The sequence below is a fragment of the Manacus vitellinus genome, unplaced genomic scaffold, assembly GCF_001715985.3.
Source record: "Manacus vitellinus isolate BGI_N305 unplaced genomic scaffold, ASM171598v3 scaffold_0_pilon, whole genome shotgun sequence".
Taxonomy (NCBI): Eukaryota; Metazoa; Chordata; class Aves; order Passeriformes; family Pipridae; genus Manacus; species Manacus vitellinus.
The window spans coordinates 40834329-40854707 of NW_021938789.1; the positions used below are offsets into that span (position 1 = coordinate 40834329).

At 38.7% G+C, this 20379-nt stretch overlaps 1 protein-coding gene across 4 annotated transcripts; it reads left to right on the forward strand.

Annotated features, from left to right (window-relative positions):
- Nucleotides 1-295: 295 nt before the first annotated feature.
- INTS10 (integrator complex subunit 10) lies at nucleotides 296-20377 on the forward strand. Of its 4 annotated transcripts, none has more exons than XM_025895001.2 (18): nucleotides 303-450; nucleotides 1300-1367; nucleotides 1632-1735; nucleotides 2753-2892; nucleotides 3399-3480; nucleotides 3782-3922; nucleotides 4293-4464; nucleotides 4908-5077; nucleotides 8402-8535; nucleotides 9308-9464; nucleotides 10100-10182; nucleotides 11052-11204; nucleotides 12298-12406; nucleotides 12670-12749; nucleotides 13209-13371; nucleotides 13935-14028; nucleotides 17996-18073; nucleotides 19998-20377. In XM_025895001.2, the coding sequence occupies exons 2-18, from the start codon at nucleotides 1306-1308 to the stop codon at nucleotides 20152-20154; spliced, it is 2079 nt and encodes a 692-aa protein (XP_025750786.1). In that variant the 5' UTR covers nucleotides 303-450; nucleotides 1300-1305; the 3' UTR covers nucleotides 20155-20377. The 4 variants fall into 4 exon arrangements, with proteins under 4 accessions (XP_017927628.1, XP_025750786.1, XP_025750787.1 ...); XM_025895002.2 differs by having other exon boundaries at nucleotides 9311-9464; XM_018072139.2 differs by lacking the exon at nucleotides 17996-18073 and having other exon boundaries at nucleotides 296-450; nucleotides 9311-9464; nucleotides 19998-20376.
- The last annotated feature ends 2 nt before the right edge of the window (nucleotides 20378-20379 follow it).

Consider the following 20379-nt stretch of genomic DNA (forward strand, 5'->3'; position numbering starts at 1 on the left):
ACTATAGCCCTGGGCTTCACGAAAAAACTCCAGTCCTTCGTGCCTCCCTATACAAGGCCTCCCAGACCCGACACTTCCAGCTCCACACGCCGTCCTCAACCTAGTCCCACGCTCCACGTCCTTCCACCTCCCTCCAATCACTGTGCCCGGCCCAGCGAGCCGGAACATCGCCTGCCCGCTTCCAAGATGGCGGCAGGAGCGCGCCCCCTGAGCAGCGCGCCGCACCAGGGCAGGGCGGAAGAGGGGGCGCTCTGGCCTCGGGGCGCCGCTGAGCGCATGCGCACGCCCGGCGGCGGGGCGGGGGCGGGGCCGGGCGCAAGATGTCGGCGCAGGGGACTGCGAGTTCTTGGTGTGAAGCGGGCCCGGGAGCTGGTGCCGGGGGACCTGTGGGCGGCCAAGGCCTGGCTCATCACGGCGCGGAGCCTCTATCCCGCCGACTTCAACATCCAGGTGAGCGCCGCCGGTGTCGCACCCGGTCGGTACCGGGGGTGCCGCGCGGCCTTGCTGCGGACGCTGCCTGATTGACAGACGGCTCGGCCAATGGGGGCGGGGCCGTGGGTTGCCGCGGTGACGTAGCTAATAATAATAATAAAAAATTTAAAATACCTCTACTACTTATGGGTTTTGTAACAACTCGAGGTCTTTGCATTGCATTTGTCTGGCTACAGACCTTGATTTCTAAGTTTTCTATTTGTGTAAAGATTAAGCCAGCGTGTTCGTAGAACTATGGAATGTTAAGGGTTGGAAGGGACACCCTAAAGGTCATCTAATCCCAAACCCCTGCCGTGGGCAGGGACACCTTCCACTAGGCCTGGTTGCCCCAAGGCCCATCCAAGCTGCCCTTGAACACTTCCAGTGTTGGGACATCCACAAGCTCCCAGGGCACCCTGTCCTAGTGTCTCACCACCCTCACAGTAAAGAATTCCTTCCTAATATCTAATGTAAATTTCCCCTCTTCGAATTTGTACCTGTTACTCCTTGTACCCCTTACCTATCAGTATGGTTCCTGGCAAAGAGTCCCTCTCTGGCTTCCCTGTAGGACTCTTTCAGATATTGGAAGGTTGTTAATATTAATAATTTTATTAGTAAGTATATTATCTTACAGAAGTTTATGCCTAAATTAATGTATGATTAGGTAGTCTAAACTCACTTCCTAATTTCTCCAGCAAATGTTGCAGTCTTTTAATTTTCTGTTACTCAGTGCTGTAGCAAATTGAGGACAGTTTTTTCAGAGTGGAAGGACTAATCTGATTCATAGAGTGTTCTAGAAAGGTAATGTTCTGTTCTTTCCTCCCGCAGTATGAGATGTACACTATTGAGAGGAATGCTGAAAGGACAGCGTCTGCAGGCAGGCTGCTCTATGACATGTAAGTAATCAGAGCTGGAACCTTACAATTATGCCAGGTGCTCATTTCTATAAATTGTCAGACTTTTCCAGAAATACAGTATGAGTGTTCTTGAAAATCCATGTGGATTAATTAAGCAGAAAAGTTCTAATTAATTAAAAATAGACAGTAAAAAGGAAGGTTTTATTTTATATTTGGCTCATGCACATATTTTCATGGAAAGGTTTTGCCATGGAAGCAGATTTTGAGGTCACCGTGCATTCCTTGCCTCAAACTTTGTTACAGGTTTGTGAATTTTCCAGACCAACCTGCTGTATGGAGGGAGATCAGTGTTATTACATCAGCACTAAGGAATGACTCACAGGACAAGCAGACACAGTTTTTAAGAGGTAAGGATTCTCTATCCTGAAGGAATCTAAGGATAAACCCTCTGGTTACATATCTAGTGTGGCAAGTAAGTGTCAGTCTTTTTAACTTTGCTTGTGGGCTCCAGGTTTTTTTTTTCTCAACTCGGCCTTAGAGATTTCATTTGGTGTGTTAGGCTTAGGAAAATAAAGGGATATGACAAACTGATTCCTATTGCTTTGTCGCTGACATGGGCAGAGTGAGTCTGCCAAAACAACAAGCACTTAGAAAAGAGATTAAATACGGAATAAATGGAATGGGACTTGTGACTCATCATCCCACAGGTTGCAGAGAACAGTGAATGATAATAAAGATGGGGTGAATTTGTATATATGAAGTGAGGGTTATGAAAATGAGCAGTGACCAGAAGGGCTTGGCCGTTACTGCCGGCAGCCACAGGCAGTTTTGAAAGCAGGATTTATGCCTGAAAAATTATAACCTGCTGTTTGAATACATGCTTCAGAAGCTCTAAGGATAAGCAGTGTGTAGCTCTGCATAAAGGCTATTCCAGTTAAGAAAACATTTGATTTTTCATGGGGTGTGTTTATTTTTCAGAGCAAATACATAAAACATACAGGGAGAATATGTTAGTTTCTTTTTGGTGTCTCACTGGAAGTTTAAATTGGAAAAAACTAAATTTTAATAATTAAAATATTAATTGTAAAAATGGAATGTAAGTCAAAAATAAATGAACGGTCTTGAAAAGGCATCTTGAAATGCTGAATACTTAAGTATTAGGATTTTGAGTATTCCACTCATTAGCAGTCTTACTTGTTAATTCAAGTTCTCTGCACCCGAATAAACACAGATAAAGATTAATTTGGTCTTCTTTGAAAGGAACAGATTTTTTTTTTTAGTCATGGGTATTAAAAACAGAAAAAAACAAAAATCCCTTTCACTCTGCATGGCAAAGTGCTGTTGACTCATCTTTTACCCTTTTTCAGTCAGCTTTACAATTCAGACACAGCAAGGTAAATGTCTTAATTTTTTTTTTTTTTAAGGATTATTTGAAACCCTTCCTGGTCGAGTCCAGTGTGAAATGTTACTGAAGGCAACAGAGCAGTGCTTTAACACACTAGAAAGGGCAGAAATGCTACTGTTACTTCTACGACGTTTCCCAGAGACTGTGGTGCAGCACGGGGTAAGAGAAGAGAAGCTTGTAGTAATTATTCAGGATATTGACACTCTGCTTCTTGAGATTTTGCTGAAATGTGTTTTCCTTTGCCTAGTGAGGGGGTGACTCTTTTTATTCATGTTTAATTGTGGCTAATAGTTCAGACTGCTGTATTGTGAGGTTACCACCAGCGAGGAATTAGGCAGGAAACAAATGGAAGCCGATAAAACAATCCTTTGTTTTGTAAATGAAAGAATATCAGTTATGTATGACTTTCACCTGTCTGTGCATGTCTTTACTAATGTAGTCACATGGCATAGTTTTTCTCTTGTTCTTGTCTTGCTATCTTCTGGAGTTGCTTTTCACCTGTTATTAAGTATGGACAGTTTAACTATACCTTCACAGACTTGCACATGCTAATCATGTATCTAATCATGCATCCACTGAATTACTGTTCAACCTCATTAAATTGCAGTTCAAAAAGTTTCTAGAACCACTGGTACAGTGTTTGATTTTCACCTCTGCTCACACAGGTAGGCCTTGGAGAAACATTATTAGATGCTGAAAGTATTGAAGACCAAGAATCTCCAGTGAATTGTTTTAGAAAATTATTTGGTAAGAAAATACTAATGTTCTTGTTTTACTTTGTAGTATGGCAAGATTTTGAGATCAGTAAAACTACTTTCAAGATACTGCGATTAGAAAACCGCTTTAGTCAGAAGAGGCTCAGGCCACATTAGTCCAGGCTGACCATGTAGTACAAATTGGTATTGCAGTCTGTCATGTGAGGTTCTTTGTGGTGTATGGTCAGCCAGAGATGGAGGCTTACATTGCTGGTTGAGAAACCTTACCTAGGACAAATAGAATAAAAAGCCCCACAAACCTAAAGAATTTTTTGGTTTGTTTTCTATTTTAGTTTGTGATGTTCTTCCTCTGATAATTAATAATCCTGATGTACGACTTCCTGCCAGCTTGTTATATAAATATCTGAATAAAGCAGCGGAATTTTATATTAACTATGTAACTAGATCTACACAGACAGAAAGCCAGTATCAAGGTAAGAATATTTTTACAAAATTAATCTTTCTTAGAATGTATTTTAGTAAAAAACGCATTATTTTTATGTAACGTAACATGTAGACAACGATTAGTAGTAGAATTTGATGTTTCTTAGTTCTTTGATTCCAAAATACCCCATAGTGCTTCAACATACCTACCGAGAGGTAGGACGAAATATCCAAGATGTCCTTATCCAGCCTAGCAGCTCCCTTGTATGAGGAGGCAGAAACGCCTACTACTCCCTGTTAGCCTTCTCGGTAAAGAATAGTTACCTTAAAAGCTCTGACATAATTTTTACATCTTCTTCTTGAGAATTGATCAGTTTGTTTGATTTCTTTATGAAGAGAAAAATGTGCTGGTTTTCCTAGGTTCACAAGATTCCTCTGATATTATGTCTCCAAGCAAGCGCAGCTCTCAGAAATATGTAATAGATGGTCTCACAGAGAAGTCATCCCAGATTACAGATCCTTGGGAGAGGCTATTTAAAATATTGTCTGTGGTGGGAATGAGGTGTGAATGGCAAATGGATAAGGGAAGAAGGTAAGAAAAGTGTACTTTCCCAGGTATTTCTTCTCAAGGAGAATTTGGCTTTTTAATTCTGAAGGAGGTGCATTGAAGAAGGATTTTAACACTAGAATTTTGTGTAAGTTCACAGCAGCTTTTCTTTCAAGACTGTACAATGTAAAGCAGAAATGTGGCTCTGGACAGCACTTTCAAAATAATCTCTAAACTCAGTTTTTCATTATGAAAGTCATACATAAGAACTATAGTACTGTCAGGTGTCCTTTCCTATGTGCCTCAGCAAAGAGAAACATAGTAAATGTTCAGTGAAATTTTACTAGCATGTATTCCCATCTTCCACTGACTTGAGGTGGGGGGATGTTCTCAGCAGAAACATTAAGATTTTGATATTCACTGTGCATTTCCTTTAGTTTCGGAGTCTGTGTAGCATCCTGAATTCTTTTTGCCTCTCTTCCCCTCAGAAGTTTTGGTGACATTTTGCATCGAATGAAAGATCTCTGCAGATACATCAGTAACTTTGATAGTGATGCCCATGCTAAATATAAGAATCAAGTAGTGTATTCCACGATGTTGGTCTTCTTTAAAAATGCGTTTCAGTATGTCAGCAACATCCAACCATCGCTCTTTCAAGGTTAGTTTCTAATATTTCAACTTCTGTAACGAGTGCATTGTGATTTCATTGCTAATGTCTGAGATCTTTTCTCATTAGCCTTTTGAAACAGTCATCTTACAAAGTGATATCTTACAAGTGGGTCTTGTTATAATTCTCTGAAGCCATTAATCTTATCAGGAGAAGTATTTCATAACACCTACTGTAGTGGATCAGACCAAAGATCAGTGTAACTATAGTGGCTTCAGCCTTGGCCAGCAGAAGTTGTCTAGCAGGGAGAAAAGTAACAGACCGGACATCATGAGAAACATTTCTAGGATTGATTCTTACTCTTCCATCAGCATCATGTTTCTTTCATTTTTTCCTCTGATTTTTTTTCTGAGAAACTACTGGTGTTTCCCTGCTTTTTCCTTCAATCAAAATATTCTACAAAATATTTCCATTAGATAAGTGAAGATATTTTTGCATTGAGAACACACAACCAATTTATAATAAGGCAAAGAAAAGCCGAATAGGAAAAGATTTCCTGAAATTAACAAGCTTCCAACTTGGCTTTCTTTGTATAGTTCAAGCATAATCTTCAAGATGTGCTTTGCATATTAATCCTAACTTGTAATTAATTTGTAAATTGAACGTTTAGCGTATGAATGTTATCTGTGTATTTTCCTACCCACTCAGATTCATGATAAAATTATAATTTTAATTCCATGTGTTGTGATCATAAGTTTCATCACATTTTTCTGCATGGAGCAAATGATCATTTGACTGAGGAAGCAGTCAGTACAAAATGATGGGTTTTAAGCAGCTGTACAGAATGTTGGGTAACCGGTTGAATGGTGTCAGTAGATAGCTAAGCTCAGAGGACAAATGACGTGGTAACCTGTGTGCAAAGAACATGTAGTCACTTTAACAAATACAGGAACTAATGGAGTTGAGTTTTTTGTTCTGTCTGGAGGAAAGAAGAGTAATGGTGGAGCAGGAAGATGCTTCAACTGTGCATGTAGTTCTCGCTGCTTGATTCTGAGTTGAGGAAGAAATGAAGTAAAGAACTAGTGAAAATGTTCCTTTTTAAGTTGTACAATTGAGTATTTCAAAACTAGTGTTTTCAGACTGAACTACCAAAAAAAGAAAGTATTTTGATGTAGCAAAGTGCAGTCCCTTTGATGCAGTGTTTGTGGTATCCTCTGTCATTTCCTGACATCAGGAAAGTATTTCCAAGACATCTTTTAATCATTTCTGCTTTAGCATTAAAGTCCAGTGGTATTCAGTGCCTTTCTTAGCCTTTCTATCATTAAAGTTTTTCCTCCTTCTCTTTGGAGGGTTTACTGTAAAAATGTAGAATCCTACGTATTTTAAAAGCATGGTGGTGGGGAAAAATGCTGTCTCCTCCTTAATCTGTAGCTCTGAGATTAAATCTGTGACTTTGTTCTCATGTGCCTGGATTTGCAAGAAACCTCTGGAGGCAAAACTTTTCAATGCGTTTCTCTTACATAATTCATATCTGCTTTGCTGGAGACTTGATAAATGAATGAGGCAATTCACATCTCTCCTAACTTTCAGGCTGCCTGCAGGCTTGGCAGGAATTGCTGTTTGGGCTGATGCCTTTAGGGGTTTATTTACAACACTTTCTGCTACAAAACAGTTAAAAACTCTGTTAGCTTACATTCTAGAGCCTGGATAGACAGAAAAACACAACACTGCTCTTGGTATGGCTGTGTAACTTTCAGTACTGTAAGAGGTCTGCAGCCCCAGTCAAGGGTGAGATTAGGTTTTGGTTTTGTTTAGGACTGGAGGTTTTGGAATCTCTAGTGCACTTGGGGTACTGAGAAGAGAACACTTCTTGGAAAGCAGAGCACTTAGGTAGCTTTAGTTTAAATCAGTATGAGTAAAAGAAAAACCCATTCTTTTCTCCTCAGGTGTTAGAACTAGGCAGCTCTTGAGGTTCTAGCAAGGAAACTCTTCCAGCATCCCAGTTGTGGTACTTTCATATGTATTTCTCATGGATGCCATCTTCTGGATTATGTCTTAGCTCTATTTTCAGTTTAGGTTAGATTCTGATATAGTGGAATACATGATGGTACAGGAGAGGTAATTTCAATCTGTTGTAGCCTTTGTGTAGGGGACATTTTGATGGTGGTATTTAGTTTGTACCTAGTCAAAGGAGATAACCTTATTTGTTAAGTATACCAGGTTGGTTGTTTCTTCTAACATGAACTTCTATTGTATAGGACTCCTTGCACATCACTTTGGAGTAGATAGGAAACCTTAAGATAGGTTCTTTTATGTCAATAGATGAAATAGATGAAGTAGATTGTCCTTCTACTAAACTCTCAAAATAGTTCTTTGCAATTATGAATGAGGCCTTAGCCTCACATATTTCTGCAAATAGAAACAGAAGAAAAGCACAAACTGAAAATACTTGTCTGCACTACTATCTTATGGGACAGATTTCAAAAAGAGAAAAGAGATTAATGGATTTTCCTTTTCCTTTATATTTCTCTTTGTCTGAGCTTTGCACATCTATATACAACTTGATTGTGCAAAAGGAGGAAATGTTTTTGGAAGTAAAGCTGTCTCAGTAGTGATCATGTACCAATGTTGTTTGAGATTAAGAAGTATTGTTCCTATTTTATATTTAATGAAACTTTAGCACCGGGATTTGAAATAACAGCTACCAGATCCCACCAGGTGTTCTGTGACACTGGTGAAAGTAAAAATTGTCTTCTGTGTTTCAAATTGAGGCTTCTCTAGAGACTATGGAGAGTGAAGATGCGCTCTGGCAGTCAATTAAAGGTTTAATTCTGTTTACTGAAATCACTGGGATCAAAGCTGACACTGAGTGATCCTACCAGGGAAATCTTGTCATAAAATATACTCACTTCTTCAAGGCATCAGTGCCTGTCAGCATGTTGCTTTGTTTTCTCATGAGAATGTTTTGAGAATATTGCTGTGCTTTGCCATATTTGTGGCTGTTAACTTCAGAGCCATTTGCACTGTTCATCTATTGAATTATTATACTTACATAAAAGCAAATAATACTTGATGAGAGAACACCTGCTGCCTAAGTATATCTTGTGACAGCTCCATAAGAAAAGGATTCAAAAATATTCTGAAACTCTCAAGCAAACTCTCGTGATGTCTGACCTTTACCATAAGGCTGCTTTGAGAAAACCATAGCTTTACCAGCATAGTTTGATCTTATGCAACTTAAGTGACTTTATTTCAGATTGTTTTCTCTAGTATTAGAGTCATTACTTGTGAAGGAAACAAAACCAGCTTGCTGTAGGCATGAGTCCTTTCAGATCAGTTTAGAGTAATTGTGAATTAATGTGTCTTTAAATCCAGGTCCAAATGCTCCAAACCAAACCCCACTGGTTCTTCTCGAGGATGTATCCAACGTCTATGGTGATACAGATATTGATCGTAACAAACACATACACAAAAAGAGGAAACTTGCTGAAGGAAGAGAAAAAACAATGGTAACTCTTCTAGACTTTTTAATTCATAGCAAGAATGGCATTGGTACTGGAATTCAGACAATAGTGGTTTTGGCGTAGATGTAATAGACATATTTTTAGAGCTATGCTGGAATAGCTGTTTATGACCACAATTTTCAAAGAGATTTTTTTTCTAAAGCCAGCAAGAATAAAACAATTTTTGCAGCAATTGCTGTAGACACATATGTACTGCTGTGAATATTTTAACTTGAAGGAGTTCAGCAGAGGCTGCAGAAACTCTTAGAAAGGTAGCTATAGCAGTCCTTTAGATGTTCTACAACTAAACTTCTGAAGTAATTGACTTTTCATGACTGGAACTGTCAGTATACATACTGCTTTAGTGGTAGAAAATCACTATTTTATAGAATTTCTCTGGTGGTAGAAGTACACACACAAAAATTTCCTCTGCACTATGCCACTGTAGGCTTAAACTGAGTGATAAAGTTTAAAGTGTATGTACTTTAACAGATAACCTATCTGAAGCTCAGTGATGGTACACCATGTTTAAGAGAATAAATTCGCTTGGGATACTGCCTATCATACTGTGCCCCTGAGTTTCTTAGTAGCAAAACAGATTGGTCTTATATTAAAACAAGCTAAGCAAAAAATCACTTAAAGGCACTTATACTAGAACCTTGGTATCTCTAATACATAATTCTTTTCTTGTGTTTAGTGGAACTTCTGTGGTTTTAGAGTCCTTTGAAATAAGTATAAATTAAGAAGTTAATCTTTTTGTTTTAAAATGACTTTTAAGCAGAGCTCAGATGATGAGGATCCTTCTGGGAAGGCACGAAGTCGCCATATTACAGTAAACAAGGCAGATCTTGCAAACTCCATTGAAGTATTAGAGAGCTTCAAACTGGCAAGAGAAAGCTGGGAGCTGCTCTGTTCTCTGGAATCACTTGACAAAGGTAAGGCTAACTACAGGCAGAGTTGCATTTATGCTTTATTGCTCTGCATAGAAGTAATTTTACTGTTGTTAAAATGGAATTCCTGTCAATTATGAATCCTTAAAATTGAAATTGCTTTGGGTCCTGAGTATTTTTGATAAAAGTTCCAGTAAGGAGCTTCATCAGTTGTGTTTCTGAATATTTTGTTCCTGTATTTCATTTCATTCTTGATGTAGCTTTGCTTATTCACTTCCACTTCTGTTGGAGCAGTTGTTTGGTAGTAGAGCTGATAATGCTGAGTGAGGATGTGCTGCTAATGGCTGCCTTAGTTTATGCTTAAGAAGATGTGTGTTTACTCTGTCTCTTCCTTTCTCATAATATCTGGTGTGATAATCTTGAAGAAAATTTCTAAAAAGCAGGGAAATAGTACCACCTAGCTGCTTTTAGGTTTGTTGGACACTGTGAAGAGAAGTATAATCAAAATCTGAGTGTGTAGAAAGAGAGTATTTTATATTTGAAGGATTTCATACTCTTACTGTTTTGGTGGGGTTTTTTTCCAATTTTAAATTGAGCTTTTTTTATATACAGAATTGATTTTTAACCCAAAGCTATGAAATCCTTTATTTTCTCTTTTTCTTCTCTAACCACTTATGCAGAGTTCACCAGAATTTGTTTGTCATGGAAGACAGAGAGCTGGCTTTGGTTAAGAATCTTTCTTACAGACATGATCATCTACCAGGTAAAAAAAAATACAGTATAAACGAGGAAAAACAACACAATTGTGTTGCTCTTCCTTCTAGAGGAAGCTAGTTTGATTAGCACATTTGACTGCTTATAGTGTTTACTGGTTTTATGCCTTAAAATATAACCCTTGTGGGGATGGAGCTACACTGTTTGTAACACAAGCTGGGTACCCTGCTTAGGATATTCCTGTCCCAATAGCTGTTGTTTGAGTCCAGCTAGTTTTGGCATATGGAAAAGACCTCTCTGCAGGCATTTTGACCAGTGGATATAAATCGCTCTCTCTCTCTCTCTCTCTCTGTATATATATATAGCGTTATGGAAGAAAAGTGCATTTTATTAGTCAGTGCATTATATTGGAACACAATTAGAGAGAGGAATTTTCAAACAGCAAAAGATTTGAATATGTCTCAGTTAATATTTATCATTCTCCTCAAAAATTAGGCGGACTGTGCCTATTCCAATACCACCCACAGAAGAAAGCTTGTTCTTTATTTTTCCTTTGGGGGTCTTTTATTTTTGCCTGTACTTGTTACCTGAACAAGAGCTATTTCAAAATTTATTAGTCTAAATAAAGAAACTGTTAACTCAAGACTATGATTATTTGATTCAGTTACAAATATGATTTCGTAAACTGTTTTTTTAAAGCGGAATTCTGTTTATCTTGTCACTGCCCTGCAAATGATTGATCCACACTCCTGCACACAGCCCATCACTGGAGAGTGGTAGACTAGGTTAAAATTTTGAAGGCTTGTTACTTGGACACTCTGTTTTGAAAGCTTTCTGTAAGGGAATTTTTAGTTCTCTTTTTCTACCTGTTGTATACAGAAGACCCTAACAGTATTGGTTTTATATCCTTTTTTAAAGGGGCAGTACAAAAAAGCAATCAGCAGCCTCCATCACTTGGCAGCTCTTCAGGGCTCTCATTCTCCACAGCAAATTACAGGACAAGGATCTCTAGAAAATCAGAGAGCACTAATCCAGTTAGCATCATGCCACTTTGCCCTTGGAGAATATCGGGTATGTACAGCAGTCCACACACTGGTCCTTCATCATCTGGCCCTGTCTTCTTCCTTTGAATTTTCCTGCTTTCAAGAGGGTATCAAGTATAAAAACCAGAGTCTACTGAAAAATCCATGCTTCAGAGGAAGAATTACACTTCCTGCCATATTAGCTGACTATCCATTAGCAACTCTCTTTTACATATATATATAGTCTATTTGGTAGTTAAGATTTGAGAGTTTAGTTACAATTTTCTGTAGCTACAAGTGTTTGAGTTGTCTGTAAATATAACCTTAAATTTGAATTCTTTAACTTTATTGAATCAGTTCTTAAAATTGAGGGGAAATTCTTAGATATAGGCTTCATATGGAAAGAAAAAGTAAAGAAACTTCTTTAATTGTCTTAGAAAATAGTTATCAACTAACAATGTAAGAGACTCTAGATCAATATTATCTGACCTGACCTCTGAACTTGCTTTACTTTTGCAATACACATTTTGTGTTTTTTAATATTACAGCCATGCATGGTGGTCTGAGGTCAGTCAGTGTCAGCACTGATAATAAAGTCTGTGTCTCTTAGGATCTAATATCATCCTCCTGTTATTGGACAAGTGCTTTTGCCCCTTCTAGTTTAGTACTTTTTCACTGAAAATTTGATCATCTATCCCCAGACCTCCTACTGTCTCTAGGAAATAGCATTAAAAATTCATTGAATTTGTCATGCTGTCAAATTGCCATTTTCCTTTCTATTTTTACCATGAACAGAACAAGCTTTACAAAACTATTCTAAGAATACATTTGAAAACTTAATCCCTCAAAATAACATAGGTTTTGATTGCAGTTTTTGATCTGACACCCTTGAAATGAAGAATAGCAATACATATTTTTTCACAATTAAAATTATATATGTAGGCTCTCAGAGATTGTTAAAGGACAGCTCAGTCTTTTTGCTTAGCCAAACTATGCTGTATATTAAGTCCATTCAAGTTCTAGCAGAGAATTTTGTGATTTTTTTTTTTTCTTTTGTGGTGTCCGAAATTTTTAATAATTATTAACATACCTGAATTTTAAGAACTTTAAATTTAGCATTATCATGTCCCTTCTTTTTATAGCAAACATGTGAAAAAGTGCTTGACCTCATGTGCTATATTTTACTTCCAATACAAGAAGGAGGTAAAGTGCAAGAGGAGCAACCTAAAGTCAAGTCTAAATTCAGGAAAGGTATGGAGTTGCTACTATCCCTTCTTGGTTTTGTATTGTGGTTTTCATGCTGGTACCTCTTCAAGTATATTGGTGACAAAGTCCTACCACAGGAAAAGAGAAATGAAGAAAAAAAAATTAAAGGTTTAAGTTCAACTTTTGAATAATTCATAATTTACCTTCTTCCCTACTTGAGATTGGCAATTGTAGATTTGTTCTGCTCCATTTCAATTTCTTTCAAACTTAGATAATCGTGAGACCGCTAAAGAACTGTTCTGTTGCAGGGTCTGATTTGAAGCTTTGGCCATGTACCAGCAGAGCTATCATGCCTTACTGCCTTCATCTGTTGTTAGCTTGTTTCAAGGTAAGATAAGGTCGATTGGGGCTTCAAGTTCTTTCCTGTCTTTTTAAGGCCTGGTTTATGTGTCTGGGTTCCTGAAGCTGCATGGCCTTATCCCACTGCTGTGACTAAGTGCGAAGGGCTGTGCCTCAAGTCCTTCTCACCTAAATGGGTTGGTGAACGATCTTTTTTTGGAGGGGGTAGTGGAGTGTTGATGGGGGACCATTTGATCTCTCTAGTTTTGAGCAGAGCAGATAGAATTAATCTCAAAATTTTTGTCTCTGTTCAGACTTCCCTTTATATAGGGCACTGGAGAGAAATTGATATCTTAGCTGGAGATTTCCAACCTACTTTAGAAGTGTATTTCATTTTGCCTTAATACATAATTTTTAAAGAACTTCTGTATTTGCACAGATGAATCCCATATATTTATAAAAGCAGCATGTGTTTCCTGATTGTTTCAATGCCATTTTTTCCCTGAAGCTCAGAGCTTTCACGGACAGCAGAGATGACATGGCGCTGGGCCACGTAGTTGTTCTGCTTCAGCATGAGTGGCCAAGGGGTGAGAACTTGTTCTTGAAAGCCATCAACAAAATCTGCCAACAAGGAAACTTCCAGTATGAGAATTTTTTCAACTATGTCACAAGTATCCTTTCTCTAACCAAGAATGTCACATCTTGTGCTGTAGCATTGAAAAAGCTGTTAGATAGTTTCAGTAGTAGCTCTTTCCCTGAATCATATTTTGTATTTATTTCCATACCATGAAAGCCTCTTACAAAAGGTCAAGCATACAACAGACTGTAAATATGCTTCCTGTCACCTGTTCTGGCACTTGAGAGTACTCTTAAGTATGTTGCCATTGCACTTCAATTCAGAAAACCAGCAGCATAACCTGCAATGCAGAAAAAGGAAGTAAAAACAATCAGGGAATTTGAAGAAATAAACTTTCTTTACCTCTGACTGTGGATATGAAGAAATGAAGAAAGAAAAGAAATTACCTGATGTTTTTGCACTTTAAAAAGCCATTTCTCATAAATTTGTGGAGGATTAGGAATACATGCCTGTTATCTTTGTCGCTTTTAAGAATGAGGTACTTCAATAGCTGTTCAGTTTGACTGTCCTTTCAGCAATGTGGCTTCAGATGTGAGGGATAAGAATGAATGTTCTCTATCATTGTTTCCCTACTCAAATCTTTAACGTTTTCCTCAGATATTGATATGTTGGAGGAATTTGCTTATTTAAGAACACAGGAAGGAGGGAAAATTCATCTGGAATTGCTGCCAAATCAAGCAATGTTGATCAAGTAAGGATAAAAAAGCATTTACTGTTTTCTTTGGAAAAAAAAAAAGGGAGTATGTTCTGGTTGTCTTTGCTTTTATGTTATCTTCTGGATAGTTTGTCATGTCTTTGAGCTTAAATTTAAGGAGTTCAAATAAGGCCTTGAGTTTCTTTTTCTGACTCTCCTGCTGATCTGTGAATTCCTTTTGGGGGTTCTTCAACTTTAAACTTCTGCTTTTACAGAACTTTATTTCTGAGTGTGGCATTTGCTTTAGAATGATTCATAATGAAGTTATTACAGTAGTGCTCTTTCAACCAGACACTTGCACTTTACAGGAATTCTTTGAATAATTAGGCCTGAGTGCAAGGTGTTGTTACTAATTTGGCTGAACAGTAACACTGAACAGAAAGCACTATTCCTTGTAAACAAAGTTATGAAAGACCACGGAATGATGAAAAACTTCGGTGTAAAACATAAATTAAATTACACTCCAGCTACACTCTAATAACCTTTCTGTTAGAACTAGCAAGTCATCTCTTGCCATGTACTGAACAATCTTATTCTAGTTAGCTTATTATGAGATGCTAAAGGAAAATAATAATTTGGATTAACTTCCTAGGTGTTCTTACTTGTTCAGTCTTGACTCGGAACTATCTGCTGCAGGGTTTTGGTGGCAGAGTGTTTTGGAATATCCTGGTTGTTTATGAGAATATGATATTTGGCTTCATAAGAGGGGGACTGCTTAAAGTTTGTTGAAATTCCACTTTGAGTCAATGTATTCTGGCTGTTCATTAAGTAGAAATGGGCTGAAGTTTTCAAAATGGGAGCCTAACGTCGGACAACAGGATCCAAACTTGGATTAGTAAATAGATTTTCCGAAGTTCTAGGTAACCAACATAAAAATGAGAATGCCAAGTGTAATTAAAGAGAAGTAGAAATTCAAATGCTTACTTATGTGACAGAGAATTTTCTCTTTTAAGGTCTAGATTTTCAAACTCTTACCCTTGCTATATCTCACTGCTTGTAACCCGCTGTATGAAAACAAGCATCAGGATATGCTGCACCACGTATCATGTTAAGTAATAAGCTTTGTCAGCAAGAGGGCTTAGCGCTGAAGACTCTGCCTGGTAACTTCTCACCTGCTCTCTTGATTTCTTTGCAATAGTTCGGCACTGTTTCTCTCGGCTCTGTTTGGATTGGCGTGGTAGCTGTTACTTTCTGTTCTGACCCCACCAGTCAGGAAGTAGGTAGCAAGAAGTTTCTAGCAAGACAGAATTTCTCTTTGACCTCCATTTGATCAGTGTTATGTTTCCTGAATGATGGAAATGCTTGTAGAAGGGCAGTCCATTTCTTTGTGCTTATTGAGCCAAAACAAATACCCTGTCCAGCTGGAAAAGCTGTGTATAGTGCCTTTTATGTGGGTCAGATGTGTAGGACTGGAAGCACTTCATCTGAGAGCTGGTGGAAGGGATAGTTCAGGGCGTAGGCCACTGATCGGAGATGACGTCTATCCCCTGGTACCGCAGATGTTTTTTTAGCTGGACTGGCTGTGAGACCCAGGGGTGGTGTCACCCAACAGCATTGACCTCGCCAGTCCTGGTTAGCTCACAGCTTCCCCCAGCTGGGGTTTTCAATAAAGTGTGCCAGCATAGCCCTCTTTCCTGGGATATGGTTGGTAGGTAGGCTCAGTATCTGCAGACTGCTTACATCTTTCAAAACTATCACAAGTTCTGATTGGATGAGCTGCTGCACCATGCTCCCAGGAATTAGAAGAGGCAGCTCAGATGCTATTCAGTCATTCTCAGAAAGACTCTGAGTTTGCCACCACAGGCCAGACATTAAGCAGTTGTTCCTTTGTCTGATCTTTGCTCAGCATAAATGTAGCAATCCTGCATCTCGGGTGATGGAAAATATATTTCAGATATTGTATGTCTTTTGCAGGGACCTTTTTTTTTTTTTTGATGACTTATAGGACATTTCTCCCCCGTTGAATTCCATATTCTTCTTCCAGTACTTTTTTCTAAGTACCTTGTACTTCATAGGAAATTATATTCATTTTTCTGAAACCAGCAAAGCAAACTGCAATGTGGTTTTCAAAAGCTGAAGTAAGATCTTGGTAGCCTGTAGACTTATAGTTGGGTTCTGCAAAATATATATACAGCTTGTATGCTTTCCCTTTGCTTGTATTCATTGTAGGAATAGGAAGGTCCATGGCTTTGGGTTTAACTGGTGATATAGCCAGCTCATTCTGTTTGTAGCGTCAACAAGATTTATTCAATGACCTTTGAATTGAGCACCACTAAGTGCTTTTGAACTCCCTTCTAGACAAGCCAAATTTCATAGTTTTACTGATTATACATGTCAGCAGTGGCAGTGTTAGCTGGTGAGGTTAAAGAGAAAAAGAACAATATGCAAGAAGTTGCTGCTTATTACCTTGCTTCTCTGTTTGATAAAACTTACTCTAATTAATCTAATAGTAGACTATCAAAATGCATAAACTTGATCTGAAAGCTGAGTGTTCTACCTCTACTCCATTCCCATCACATCTGTCCTTGGGGACAGAGAAGGAGAAGCTCAGTTGGTTTGAAGTGAAACAAAGTATCTTGAAAAAGTAATTTTTATTCTGATTGTGCACATGGGTACATATAGTTCTCACTGCAGATCTTGCAAACAGTAGTGAAGACAGAGTTGCACAGAATCCCTTTTGCAAACATCTGCCACTCTGAGACCAATAACATCTTGCTGGTCCTTTGTATTATCTGTTCCCCATGTCCATTTTTGCAAGTACTGGACTCATTCATGCTAAGAACTCTTGAAAAATTATCTCATTTTATTGAATAATTTTTGTGAATATTTTGTTTCAGGTTATTGTAGCCATATTAGAGTGTTAAGTGTCCCATCTTCATTTGACTTTTATAAGCATAGCTCTCCATCCATATCTGTTAATAAATTATAGATATAATGAAAATGCCCATCTGTGAGATCTGAAGGTAAGCACCTAACTCAGTATTATAGCTATGTAAGTGTGAGTTTTGTCTCTCTGCTCCCTTCTTAGCATCTGTGGGGGTGAATGATGCACTCAGTACTCAGGTGCCTAATAAGATTTAGGTGACATTTTGAAAGACTTAGGTTAAGAAACTAGACCTGTACGCTATATACCAAAATTCTCATTTCTCTTTTTCTTAAGTGGGGCATTGGATTTGCTCTAGGTTGGACATGTTATATTGTTATAGATAACACATAAAGATAAGAACTCCAGGGAGGAGACAAACTGTCTTTCAGCTGAGACACCTTTAGGGGGTCAGTTCATGTGGCCCTGGTCATAAATAGGAGGTTGCTCTGAGCAGGCATTTGTGCTCTGACGTTGTGCCATCCTCTAACAGCCATTTTTTTATGCAGTTTGAATTTGTAAAGGTGAAAAAGGCCATCTGTGGGCTAATGAAAAGATACTTAGGCAACCTTTAACAAACACTGTCATGTACTCAACTTGGCCGATACCCACTGTGCATGCACTCGGCTTGGGCTCAGCAGCAAACCCCTTTACTCCAAGTTGTGATCTCTCTCAGATTGCTGACATGCTCTTGCCAGCTCTGGAGGGAAGCTCTGGTGCTCCTCTGATTAAATCCTCTGCAGTGCTCCTCTGATTAAATCTTTTCTGGCTGACATGCTTCCTAGGAAGAGCTATGACAGTTCATCCTAGTACAACTGTGTATTGTTTTGCACCTGCTGCTGTCCTTTTCCCCCAGTGTAACTCCAAAAATATGTGTATGTATTTAGACCACAGTTGTAGAACAGCCTTGCAATGAAATCTGGGGATATTTGCATGTTTGATGCTGTTAGGGTCCTGCACCCCTTTGGCTGCTCAGTGATCATATTGCTATGTGAGCTCACCCTAGTTTTTTTGTTGCTCCTTTTTCTGGAGAGTTGTTTTGCACCGGAGGGGGAGTTGGTGTGTGGGTGTTTGAATGCTGCTATTTGCTGTTTTTTAAAGGACTTCTAGCCCTCCCATGGGGTTACTGCAGCAGGAATTCATACCTGTGCTACAGCCCAGCATACAGACTGCTGACAGGTACCAAGTGGAAAAACCCCACTCATAGTGTGCTGTGTTTTGTCAACATGTTTTACTGCCCATGGTTTTCAGCAATTTGTTACTTAATCTTTATCTTTTTTTTTCCCTTCATTTGTGCCTACATTGCCTGGCAAACCATGTTGTTCTATTATAACATTTATTTTTCTTTTTCCCATAAGTTGCCAGTATCCGTGTCCTCTCAATTTAATAATCACTATTGAATTTAAACAATAATGTAGAAATACTCCAAAGTTATACTGATGTTTGATCATATATTAGCAAGAGTATAGCCCTTCCTTCTCAAGATACTGGTTACTGGATCCATTTGTAGCTACTTTTCCTTATTTAGGTTGTTCTGAATTCTCTTTTCTGTTTTCCAGCTATAACATGACACACATCTTCCAAAGCGCCGCTGGCCCGCTCAGTAGCTGTAGGTTGTGTATTCTGCTTTAGGTTGTAACTGACCATAGCACTCGGCTGCCAGCAATGTTTAAAACAGTAAGGACTGAAAACAGGACTTATCCCATAACCTCTGAATATGCTGGAGTGTTTTCAGTGTGGTTTTGCTTCACTTAGCCTAGCTCAATAAGGAATTGCCAATAAGCTCCAGGCTAGTCTCCTCTTTGCCTTTTTCATGTGTTGCAGAAGTCTCCACTGTTTTGGCAGAGAAGTCTCTTCTCGAATGCCAGACTTGCTTATTTAAGTGGAAGTTGGGTGGTAGAGTTGGTGAGAGTAATTCTGAGATTTTTCCCTTTCTCATTTCCAGCATCTCTGGATTTGCATAGATGCCCTCACTCTTTATTTTTTATTTTCTTTTGTCTTTCAGAGTGGTTGCTGGGTTTGGACCAGCTCTTCCCTTCTTACCTATGACTCAGGACTTGTCTCAGCATTAGCATTGTGCTTTTCTCTCTAAATTAGTTTATCCTTCTCCTTTACTAGTGTTAGGGCTCTCTTTCCAGGGCATATATTTATTTCCCCTTCCCGAGTAGGGCTTGCAGGTAGATGTTAAAATGTCTTGATCTTACTTGTCCAGTTCTGGACCAGTGCTAGTGAAGTGTAGTGCTTTGGTGCTGCAGAACATTGTTTTAAGGACAAAATTTAGGTGTTGAGTGCTACAGGCCAGTGCGAGGACAAAGAGCTGTTCAGATGAACGGCCTTTAACAGGGCAATATCCCATGAGTTTCCCCAGCCAGCATTGCTTTAGCTTGCTCAATTTTGTTCTGTTTAAAAACAAGTCCTGAACTTCTGCTCAGAATAAATGTAATCCCGGCCTGGTGTCTAGAATCTCCATAAGAGCTGGCTTCTACTGATGCAGACTCACAGCCTGTCTTGATTTGGGTTTTATGAAATGTTCACTATGCCTTTCGTTAGTCAAAGCATTATCAGTGCCCCCAGGATTATATAGCTCCTTCCTGCACTTTGATACTGGTAGAAGATGCCCTCTGCTCTTCATGGTGGCACCCTTCCTCCAGAGAAAGCAAGTTCATCTTGCCACTCTTCTTTCATCCCCAACCATTTAAGAAGTGATTCCAAGGAAAAAGCAGCCTGGGCAGCAAAAGTAGAGAAAAAAAAATATTCCTTTCCCAAGCAAGGATAACTCTGTACTTGCTCAGTTGAGAGAACAGATTTTCCTGTTAGCCAAAAGAGCAACATTATTTCCTCCCCAACAGTCGTAGTAAAAGCAGTGAGAACATAGACTTTTAATGGAACTTCTGTTAAACGAATTGTAAGCTACTAAACACATGATTTTTAAAAAATAGCATAGCATGGGCTATTTGACTCTCATTATTTGACTCTCGTTATATAAACTCAGATATGGACAATAAATATATAATAAGTGACATGCAGTACCCTTTAAATTACTGTAGTCCACTAAATAACAATTATTTTATTTTGTCTGTCTCTCTTTCCTTCATGGCTTAAGGCATCATACAGTTACCCGGGGTATAACTAAAGGAGTGAAGGAAGATTTCCGCCTGGCCATGGAGCGCCAGGTCTCGCGCTGTGGGGAAAATCTCATGGTGGTCTTGCATAGGTTCTGCATTAATGAGAAAATACTGCTGCTTCAAACTCTTGCTTGAATGGACTGGATCATGATGCCATTTCTTTTACGGAGACAGAGGAAGGCTCTTAATTGTATGAACAAGCAGCATGGCAGTAGAAAATCACTTGTTCAGAGTCAAAGAAGTTCCCTATGAGTTACAGGTTCTGCAGTACACAAACACTACTCAGAGTTTGTTCGCTGCTTAGTTTTTTTATGTGGATAGATCAAACTTTATAAATAAAACTTTTTATAAGAAGTCTTC

Excerpts from the sequence above, each read along its gene's own strand:
- INTS10 (XM_025895001.2), top strand. The coding sequence starts at position 1,306 with ATGTACACTATTGAGAGGAATGCTGAAAGGACAGCGTCTGCAGGCAGG. Across the intron at positions 11,205-12,297 it reads TTGCCCTTGGAGAATATCGG|CAAACATGTGAAAAAGTGCT; the intron begins GTATGTACAGCA and ends TTCTTTTTATAG. Across the intron at positions 13,372-13,934 it reads TTTTTTCAACTATGTCACAA|ATATTGATATGTTGGAGGAA; the intron begins GTATCCTTTCTC and ends CGTTTTCCTCAG.